This window comes from Palaemon carinicauda, chromosome 6, assembly GCF_036898095.1.
Source record: "Palaemon carinicauda isolate YSFRI2023 chromosome 6, ASM3689809v2, whole genome shotgun sequence".
In the NCBI taxonomy this organism is placed as follows: Eukaryota; Metazoa; Arthropoda; class Malacostraca; order Decapoda; family Palaemonidae; genus Palaemon; species Palaemon carinicauda.
Window position 1 is genome coordinate 67843369 of NC_090730.1, and position 12024 is coordinate 67855392.

Consider the following 12024-nt stretch of genomic DNA (forward strand, 5'->3'; position numbering starts at 1 on the left):
TTCTCTCAGCATTATATACAATATTTCCAAAGATCTTATTAGTCTGAAGGACAAGAGAGCAAGAAAGTTTAGAATCGGGTATTCAACAACTGACCATATCCATGTAATTAACCAACTAATGGAAAAATCAACTGAGTATGATAAGCCATAATGTATGGCATTATTAGACTATGAGGAAGCTTTTGATTCTGTCAAAACTTTAGTAGTAATGATAGCTCCTCAAAGTAAGGAATAGATGAATTTTTGTTAGATCACTTGGAGATATTTTGACTGGCAGTACAGCAATCCTAAAACTACATATAGTTAGAAAATTCCGATAAGGAGTTAGATAAGGAGACCCTATCTCTCCTAAATTATTCACAGCATGCATAGAGGCTTTTAGAATTTAGATTAGGGAAATATATAATAGAAGGTTAAATTGAATAGAGAAAACAGAAGTATAGTGCTTAAAATGAATATGAGTAAACCTAAGATAACGTTGAATGAAAATGCAGAAAACAAATAAAGGTTATAGACGAACCTCTAAATATTGTTAAAGAATATATGTACTTAGGACAGACAGTGAGTGCTTCCCCAAGATATGAGACCGCAATTATAAGAAGGATAATTATAGGATGGAGAGCTGTTGGTAAACAAAATGAGATTTTGAAAAGTAAAATGCCACTTTCCCTAAAAAGAAAAGTATTTAATCTGACGGTCCTACCAGTATCAACTAATACACCAGATATTTGGAACCTTACTAAAGCCTTAAAACATATGCTACAACTCAAAGAGCAATGGGGGAGAATAATGATGGGAATAACACTAGTAAGAGAAAAAGAGCAACATGGATACGAGAGCAAACTAAAGTAGAGGATATTCTAACATGTATGAAAAAGAAATGGACATGGGCAGGGGTAAAATGAGAATGACAGATAATAGATGGGCATTAAGAATAACAGATTGGGCCCCTGGAGATTACTAACCAAGCAGGGTAAGGAAGATAAGAGGCTGGGTTGATGAACTTAGGAAAATTTGCAGGTATAGACTGACAGAAAGACCATAAACATACAGGAGTGGAAGGACGTGAAACAGCTGATGATATATATATATATATATATATATATATATATATATATATTTATATATGTACATATATATATATATATATATATATATATATATATATACTTTATATATATATATATATATATATATATAAAGTATATATATATGTGTGTATATATATTCATATATGTATATATATATGTATATATATATATATATATATATATATATATATATATATATATATATATATATATATGTATATATATATATATATATATATATATATATATATATATATATATATATATATAGTGCATGTTTGTGCGTATGTTTTTTTTGTATGTGTGTTTGAATAAAAACAAGAACTGAACACAGTATTTTATTATAATATATAATGCATCATTTACACATACAATTACATGTCGACTATTGAGCGGAAGTCAATACTTGATATCAATTAAATCTATTCTGTACATTCTAAAATAAACCTTGTTTACACCATCATAAAACAAAATACAGTAAATACAAACAAATGCAGGAATTTATGGTAAAACTTTACTATAGTTACACGTTAGTGTTATTTACATATATTGAGTTTTTTTATGAGAGCATTTCTTTTTCAACTACCGATAATTGCCTTTCAGTCTCAATCTATTTGAATTCTGGAATATTTTGAATAATCATAACATTATTAACATGGATTACTACGGAAAGGTTGAACACTGTTAGGCCTACGCTGCTTGGGCTCAATATCTGACAGAAACGTCTGAAGGTGCACGGCTACAGTAAAGGTTTTACAAAATTACTCTAAATAAACCGCATAGAATTACTAAAACTTTTAAAACAAAATCAATATGCTTTCCCTAATCAAACAATGGCACATTTTCGTCATGATAAACAAATTGTGGTAAACAAAACCACCATTAACTAAAAACTAGCAACAGTATGAATTGGTTAAGCGCCTACCTTTTACCAGCAATAACAATCACAAATACATACAAACTTTCATGTGTGTGCATACATAACTATATATACATTTATATATACATTACACATTTATGTACAATCATATACAACATACCTCATATATATAGGCTATATATATATATATATATATATATATATATATATATATATATATATATATATATATATATGAGAGAGAGAAAAAAATAGAGTAGTGCTTAGAAAAAATATACCATAACTGGGATATGTAACTAATACTGTAGCTGTGAACAAAATATTAGATTATCCTATACAATTTTTAACACGTGAACAATCATTTTATATAATACTGTTTGAAAATGTCCAAAGGACCTTTTCGGGTTCTTTGTAGGCAAATAAGTTTAAAGACAATGCAGCGTTTATGATCATACTTTTTTGTGAAGAAATACGCAGAAAAAAAAGCCAAACCACTTCACTCGATATGCATTGATATACCTGTAGTTCCTTTTTCTAAAGTCTGTCTTATTTAGGATATTGAGCAAGAAATGTTTTACTAGAAAAAATTAAAACAATACGAAATTAAGGCATCTACTCTGAAATGGATTTATAGAAACACTTATTACTGAATTGAAATGGCGAGCAAGATTAGACCTAGGGAAAAAAGAAAATGCGGCATATTTTCTTCAAGCTTCTTAAAATATAACTAAAGTAATTGTACCTTACTTTTAAAAGAACAGTTCGATACTTTTATGAAAAAAACGACAAAACTATAAGTACGGTCTATGAGGTGAGCGGAATGATCTATCTCAAAAGGAATCAATTTCAAAACTAGTATTAAGAGCTCTGTGGATTGACACTGCTGGTTCCATCGCAGAGTCAATAAACTCCTCGGCGATCTCCCGGTCGAGTCCGGTGTAAGAACGTTCTATTTGCTCATCTGTCAACTCCTTCTTCTTCTTAGATTTCTTTTCCTTCTTCTCCTCTTTGTGTTTGTGCTTCTTTCCATCCGAATGCTTGCTTTTGTGCTTCCGTGGTTGCTGGGGATGGTCCTGCAAATAAATTGCGTCAAGTTTTTATTCTGAGCACCCTGTGTTCATATATAGTCAAGTAATAAAAATAATGGTAATGGTAATATAGACGTACATAGTAAAATCATTGTTATTTTTATGAATACAACATTTACTACTGTTACAAAACGTAGCCAATGGGAATTTTGTTTTTTATAACACAATATAATGAAGATATGTTGAAATACTAACATAAATTACTAATGATTAATCTGCATACCAATAGGCACATCTTGCAGTACTTACCGGGTGTATTGGCATCATAGGGGTCAACAAATGAGGGTAGAAAAGTGAGGGATGGGACGTGTGAGTAGGGTAAAGTTGATGGATGTGGCCCTGCTGTGGAAACATTGGAAAGTGTGGGTAGGAGTGTGGAGGAGGTAGATGGGGAGGCATACTAGAATGTTGTAAGTGAGGATGAAACTGCTGATTTTCAATGTTCTGTATGTAATGGAAACTAGAAGGGTATTGCGTAATCTCGGGTTGCGGTCTCTGTTTGAGCTGTGGCCCTTCATGATGCTTAGAAGGGGGAAGATACTTTGTAGCTGGTGCTAAAGAATGGCCAGAATGGGCACCAGGTAGAGATGATGGCTTAAGTATGGATGGCAGAGACTCCTGAGTCACCCTGCTGCTTTTAGCTGAAGATGCTATATGCACAGTAGGGTTATGTGTGATTTGAGAGGTTGCTGTTGAAGGAATGGCGGACGAATGATGGGTCTGGTGAGGAAAGGAAACTGGATTGGAGAATGCTCCTGTAGGATCAGACAAGGACTTTCGAGGAGTGGCTGAGGATGAAGAATCGGATGAGGACAACGGTACAAACTGTGAGACTGCAGTTATGCCCCCACGTGGATGAGGTTGTGACGATCCCTGTCCAGAGATAAATATTTATTAAACAGACAATGGTATCTATAGGTGAAAATAAAGGAGCATAATTTACATCTAATATACTAATTCAATAATAATTGACACTTGTAATGATCTGATTAAATATTCGACTGACATGAATTTCAATAATTCCCATTTCACTACATAAAAATAACTTGGACTTGAATAAAATGTGAAATTTATAACTGTCTGGTGAATCACTTACAAAGGGAACTTGAATTTAAAAATTATGAGATAACAGAATCTATATCAATAGATAATTGAGGAGTAGTAATATTCATACAAGTCTTACCATGGAGTGTCAAAAGAGTAATAAGCAGATATAAATCATGAGTTTCCATAAAAACTGATATGGCATGGCATGACAAATGTTCTTGGGCGTTCACAAATAGATCAATGTTGTAGGTAACAAACTTGATTGAAAGATTCAGTATTAAAGAATGTAGCCTAGTTGCATTACTCATCTCACCAATAAATATTTAATACCTAGCATACTGCAAAGGACAGGAAAACAAGGGAAATAATGTCTGCCCACCTCAATTGATATTAGATTAAGGAACTAAAGGACACACATTTGGTTTACAGATGTCAAATTGCTATGAAAATATTCACGCAAGAGGTTTTCACTGGTTCATGCATAAAATTAACACTTTGAATCCCGTAAGGCATATTCTATATCCACATATTTTTACTCTCTTCAACTACGTATGATGTAATTTATGTGTGGTATTTTATGTTTTTTTTTTATTATTTACCAATAATCTATTAAACAAAATATGTGAGACTATATATCAGTAGAAAAAGAATTGATTTAGCTATAGGATAAATATATTTTACAAGTTCTTGGTATAAACAGTTCTTCTGGTAAGATGAGCTAAATAGAAAGTCCCCAAAAGCAGCCCGGGACTTTGGTGAGAAATGTATACGAATGGGCATGGGATTGAAAGGGTTAATGGAAATTTATTTAGTTTTATTCCACAAATCTTTAATGACTCAAGTTAAACTTACAGAAAACTAGAATACCAATTATAATCTACTCTAGAAAATTGAGCAGAGCATATGATTTAAACAGTTCAAAAGACTGGGTAGTGAAATATGATGAAGTCCACAGAAGTTGCCAAAATGGAAGTAGTATATCACGGTCATCATCCAACTTCTTAAAGGATTAAGATTGTAAACAGGAAGGGAGCGCACTCTGATAAAAGTCAGTTTTTTTAACTGGTCAGTATTCGAGGGACGTGTACATTTAAAAAAAAAAAAAAAAAAAAAAAAATTCAGAATTTGGTATGACAAAGAGCAGCCCGTCAGAAGTGGCAAAAAATCTATAGGTTGTGTCAAGGAAATTGATCATTCCTTTCCAGTGAATCAATCTTCCAAATAACTATATATTGTAATCACCAAGGATTGAATGGACTCTCGAACCTTCTAGTGGAGGTGAATTTTTTCTTCATAATCTATGACAGGTGTGATAACATCCATCAAAAATAGGGGCATAGATTTAGATTTGTCGTACGTAATGGGAATAGTGCTCCGAGTCTTAAGAAAATGACACCATATACTGTATGTAACCATGGTTTTTATGGAAAATATTTTACATGGAATTCTTACACTCAATATCTGAACAAAATATAATTTAGGAATGCAGAAAAATATATTTAGATACCCAAGATAACATAATTGCTGCCAACAAAAATAAAAATAAATCTATTGGGAAACAATGAAAAATACCCAAGAACAAAACACCATTGTATAAGATCATGATAGACGCAAATATGGAAGGAACTTACAATGGGAAATATGGTTTTCTGTTGTCCCAGCCACCTGTAGAGCCTCTCCTTTCGATTATGCCCCTCAGAAAGCCCTTGGGCGCGGTCGTCACTCTTTGAATACAGGCCGCAGGCCTCTCGGGCACTGACTGTGGCACAGGCGAGGCTGACCATACAGTCCAAGACACCTATGAGGACTAATGCCCCCGAGACCAGCACGGAAGGACGCCGCACCAATACCTCCCCGAGAACCTTCACTTCTTCTTGAGTTTCCTGTAAAGAAGATAACAATGATTTTGAGTTATGAGGCTAAGTTAGGTTAGGTTTCGTTGCACTAATTTCTCGGAGACATTGATTTTTGTACATGTATACATTTAAATAATCGTAAATAGAGTATATATGTATTGACTTGTCATTTATTTGTGTATTCCTTCTGCTCTACTCTGTTCTTTCACATTGAGGCATTCTATTCCGTCAAAGCTGCCTTTACTCAAGTGCACTTAAATAGTCAAACGGAATTACCCTTCAAACACAAGAACAACAACAACAACAAAAAAAACAACAATGTGGCCTGGTAGGTAACGTCTCTGCCTGGTGTTTGCCAGTTGGTAGTTCGAGTCCCACTCAGACTTGTTAGTGTCATTAGTGTCTGCAACCTTACCAACCTTGTGAGCTAAGGTTGGAGGTTTGGGGGAGCCTATAGGGTCTATCTGCTGAGTCATCAGTAGCCATTGCCGGTCCCTACCTGGTCCTAGCTTGGGTGGAAAGGGGCTCGGGCGCTGATAATTTAATTTATGGTCAGTCTCTAGGGCATTGTTCTGCTTGCTAGGACAATGTCACTGTCCCTTGCCTCTGCCATTCATGAGCGTCCTTTAAACCTTTAAACTACAACAGTAATAATAATAATAATAATAATAATAATAATAATAATAATACATCAAGTCCCCAGAAATTTCACTAAGATGGATGAATACATTGAACTTGGTCCATAAAGCCGTGTGTTGGGACCGGGCCAGCCATTCTGCAGAATCTTCATTTGAAAGAGCTATAAACTTAACCGAATAAAAAAAAAAAAAAAAAAAAAAAAAAAAGAAAACTTAAATGTCTAGATTTCCATAACAGGCTTACGTTTTGTTTCGATATTTCTTCTACTTTCCTCTATCCAAATTTTATATATAAAAAGAGATGTGTTTAAAAGATACAGATATATAGAAAGTCAATCCAATAAACCTAAAAGACATTGTGTCATTGTGTAGTCTTAAGATACAAACAAGTGAATAATTTTCTCTATACTCTGTTAAGCCATTTTGTTTATTATTTTCCCTTTGCATTAATTCTTTTAGGAAGGAAAATCATTTGTCATTCATTTTTCTTTTTGTTAACGTCAGCGTAAGGAATTATCTCAGGATGAAAACATTAACATGATATAATTATTTAGACTGACTGCAAGTATTAAAGAAATCATCAAACTCTGCCATATTTTTGTTTTTAATTAAAAGGAACGTTATTACCTATTGAAATATGTGTTTATCTATTATGGTTATTGTTATGATTGTTATAGCTGTCACTGATCATTATGTTATCCTTATCACCATCAACAACAAAAATACTATTATCATCACTGTATCGGCAAATTCTTTTTACCTAGTTCGTGATGACATCTGGCGCGAAATGGATCCCATCCCTGTATCACCTTTCCCTAACCAGTAGCACTCTCTCAAGTAGTGGTCATGTAACACCCGATGGGCTACTGCTTTCCACATTTGTTTTTGGGCAGAATCAGCTTTCGCAGAGCAGATTCAAAGTTAATGAAGTTTCTTCCATTTTTTATGTGGCCAGAATCATATGCTATATTCCCATTCAATGGGCGGTCCTACCGCTTCTTATAGAATCAGATCTCACTATATTATCGCTCCTAATTTTTGAATCTAGACTTTTATTCCATGAAGATAACAGGGAGTCCATCTATTGTAAAAGATTATTTTCTTTCGATAGATACATACAGCTAATGGGCCTTCAACTTAAAATCAAGTTAAAACCAAATATAATAATCTTTTGAAAAAAAAATCAAAATCATTTCCTGTCATTTTTTTTATACTTTCTACTTCTTAGTTTTCAATTTTTTATTTTGGCTTTGTGGTCACATTTAGGTTTTTCCCGCAAAACGATTTTAAGTTTTATTTGGTAATCCTTTGCTCCAAAAGCGAAGCCCTTTTCTCGAAGACATGAGAGTTAATTTCTTCACTCTTCCTTCGTTTCCTATCAAGTGGACACGCACGAAAATCTGTGGTGATTCTGGCTACAAATTTCCCATTCCAGTCTGAAAAAATAAATAGTGACAAATTGATGATCTTTTTTTACTAATCTATTCCTTTATTGACGTTCTGAGCAATCAGGATAGATCAGACTGTTAAGAAATAACATGGAAAGTACTGTTGAAACGTACAATATATATTTATATATGTGTATACACACACAGACACACACACAAATATATATATATATATATATATATATATATATACACATATGTATATATATATATATATATATATATATATATATATATATAGTTATATATATATATGTATATATATATAGATTATATATATGTATATATATATATATATATATATATATATATATATATATATATATATATATATATATATATATATTTATATATATATATATATATATATATATATATATATATATATATGCATGTATATATATATATATATATATGTATATGTATATATATATTTGTATGTATGTATGTATATACATTATACCAAAAGTTGAATACACGAAAAATATGCCCTTCAATTGTGGCCCATTAGCCTTCCGACGTGGAACAAAATTCAAAATTCAATGATGACTTTTCTCAACAGGAATGAATTCCCCAAGAGGTGACCGACCTTTTAGATCGATACAAAGCCGCTGTCACTGAAACATTCAATCCTTAATCAAGGGTTACTTGGCAGAGGGGATTTTGCAATGCTTGTTAGGCTATTAAGTTTTAAAGTAATCCTTTTATAGAATAAGGGATTGCCTTTTTTCAAAATAAAAAAACTTCCTATTGTATGTACGGTTAAAACAAACTTTTCTTTCATTTTCACTGCCTTTTATATTCCTCAAAACCTCTGTTGGCAAGGTGGGTAGCAAGGTGAACTCCTCGTTACAACACACACACACACACACACACACACATATATATATATATATATATATATATATATATATATATATGTATATATATACATGTATATATGTAATAAGGACCTTACGCCTTAGAAGACGTGGCTCCGTGGGCAATAACCTTACGGTTTTCATCAAGTTTTTTGGGATGTCTGCAACCCACCACAAGCGACATCTTTTACACTGAAAGAGGCACAAAGGATTTTTATAAGAATTGCATAAATAAAGTCTGCCTACGCTAAGATTGCTCTAAAATATCTCTTGGCGCCTTCAAGCTCTGATAAGAAACAGAAAAAGTAAGGAACCTCGGTCGTCTAGTGTAATCACAGCAATGGGTATCAGTGGGACCTGGACGCTAACGGAACGTAAAACGTCAGAAACCTCAGCACAAAACCTCATCAGGCTAACCCAAGATTTTCAGCTCTCACGTAAACCCCATTACATAAAAGTTCTCGGATAACGTCTCAACTAAATGCAAAAGGAATGAAGATTTGCCTGGTCACAGAATAACGTTATAGCAAGCATTGATGCCAACTATAATGTATAACTTGGGGCGATTTGTACTAGAAGTTCCTCTGGTTGGCAAGACTGATTTCAACCATTCTATTGATTTTATACCCTGATAAATATCAGTATTCTTTAACTTTAGTTTGAGTTCTTCGATGAATTACCATTTTACCTGAATTCGCCAGACGCATTCTTTATATATATATACATATATATATATATATATATATATATATATATATATATATATTTATATATATATATATATATATATATATATATAATATATATATATATATATATATATATATATATATATACATATATATATTTATATATACAGGTATATATATATATATATGTATATATATACGTATATATATATATATATATATATATATATATATATATATATAAGTTTATATCTATATATCTATCTATCTATCTATCTATCTATCTATATATATATATATATATATATATGTGTGTGTGTGTGTGTGTGTGTGTGGGTGTGTATGTACATCAACACCATTTCCATGGATTTAAGATTAATCATGGCAATAATCAGTGCTGATGAACGAATGAATGAATGAATGAATGATTTAAAGTTTTCAGGCATCCTGAACCGCTAGAAATTGGTAATGAATATATGTACTTAGAACAGTTAGTAAATGTTTCCCCAAGACTTGACACCAAAATTAAAAGAAGGAGAAGCATAGGATGGAGAGCTTCTGGTAAATAGAATGAGAATATGAAATGTATAATGCCACTTTCTATAAAATGAAAAGTATCTAATCAAATAGTCCTGTCGCTAATGACTTATGCATCATAAACTTGGAGTCTTACTAAAACCTTAGAACATAAGTTAGTTACAATCCCAAGAGCTATGGGGATACCAATGATGGGATAAATATGTGGAGAGAAAAAAGCAGCATGAATATGAAAGCAAACTAATGTTGAGGATATTCTAACAAGTAAGAATATACAAGCAGAATATACAATAAAAATGACATGTAATAGATATGGCCAAGATGAATAACAGAATGGTCTGCTAGAGATTGCAAGCGAAGCAGGTTAAGGAAGAGAAGATGATAAATTGATGAACTAAGAAAATTTGCGGTATAGATTGACAACATAAAAAAACCGTGGATATGGTTTGTCGAAAGGAGAAAAGTGGTGGTGGAACAGAGGTGCCATAAACAGTAAAAAGAATATCATAGGGATTTAAGAACTGGAAAGTAGGAGCGGTACAGAGAAGAGGAAAAAGATTCTAGGAGGAAAGTAGGTATAGCTATTGAAAGAGAGGTAGATCCATTAAATGAAAGTCTATAAACAAAGAAAGGAGAAAGGATATATCTATAAGATTTCAAACTTGAGGAAAAGTCAAAGACATGATTTGGGGTAACTGATAATCATCAAGGATAGAGATGGGGATATATTGCATAGGGATGATGACATTAAGAGGAAATGAAGAGAATACTGAAAATGAGAAAGAGGAGCTTAGGGGCGCCCAAAGGGTGGAGGGTGGAGGGGGCAGTAATAGAGATGCGAAATAAAGAAGTGAAGCAGGCATTAAGTGAAATGAAGCACCAGGCCAATCAGAGTTTCAAATTGAAATGGTCAAGATACTAGATACAGAGGGGGAAGGCTGGATGCTGAATCTATTGAGAGTAATATGGGAAGAGGATATAATGCCTAGAGACTGGGAGGAAAGTCTAATAGTATTAAAATTTAAGCAGAAAGGTGACATCATGGAGTGTAGTAAATGCAGGGAAATTAAACTAACAGAGCATGGTTTGAAAGTTTTTGAGAGGGTACTTGAGAGATTGTAAAGGTTGGGAAACAGAAGTATGGATACATGGCACAAGAGGGATTATGGATGCCATCTTTATAGAAAGGCAACTTCGGGAGAAGAGAATAGAGGGAAACCCAAAGCTCTTCTGTGCTTTTGTGGATTTAAAGAAGGCTTATGACAGAATACCAAGAGAAGCGATGTTTTGGGCCTTGAAGAAAAGGAAAGTCCCAGAGAAGTTGGTTAGAAGGGTAGAGGTGATATACAAAAGAACAATGAAAAAAGTAATAACAGCTGTTAGAGAAACAGAAACCTTTGAAGTTAGTGTTGGGTTACACCAGGGTTCAGCATTAAACCCGTTTTTATTTGTGCTGGTCTAGGATGTATTAAGTGAAGAGATCAGAAATGGAGAGTTGTGTGATTTGCTATATGCAGATGATTTGTTGATTACTGCTGAAAATGAGGAAGAATTACAGAGAAGGGTGATAGAATGTCAAGAGACTTTGGAAAGGGGTGGCTTCAGGGTAAATGTGTTATAAGACTGAAGCTGTGGTGAGCAGTAAGGAAGGCAAGGACAGGTTAGCCATACATGAAAGTATAGAAGCAGTTATAAAATAGGTAGAACAATTTAGATACTTGGGATCTGCTATAAATCAGGAGGGAGGATGTGAGGATGAAGTTGAGAATAGGATAAAAGCACCCTGGGGAAAGTGGAGGGAGGTAGCAGGAGTGGTGTGATAAGAAAATGCCAAACAAGGTAAAAGTCAAGATCTATAGCACAGTAATAAGACCAGTGGTAATCTATGGA

The 12024-nt window shown here is 33.2% G+C and overlaps 1 protein-coding gene across 1 annotated transcript in view; it reads right to left on the reverse strand.

Annotated features, from left to right (window-relative positions):
* Positions 1 to 2223: 2223 nt before the first annotated feature.
* The window catches only part of LOC137642112 (uncharacterized), a 93530-nt gene continuing 83729 nt past the window's right edge, over positions 2224 to 12024 (reverse strand). The window contains exons 2-4 of the mRNA XM_068374661.1: positions 5738 to 5989; positions 3309 to 3932; positions 2224 to 3044 (exon numbers count right to left, since the gene is read on the reverse strand). Coding sequence (XP_068230762.1) covers positions 2802 to 3044; positions 3309 to 3932; positions 5738 to 5989 — 1119 coding nt within the window. The 3' untranslated portion in view covers positions 2224 to 2801. The remainder of the gene's footprint in view (positions 3045 to 3308; positions 3933 to 5737; positions 5990 to 12024) is intronic.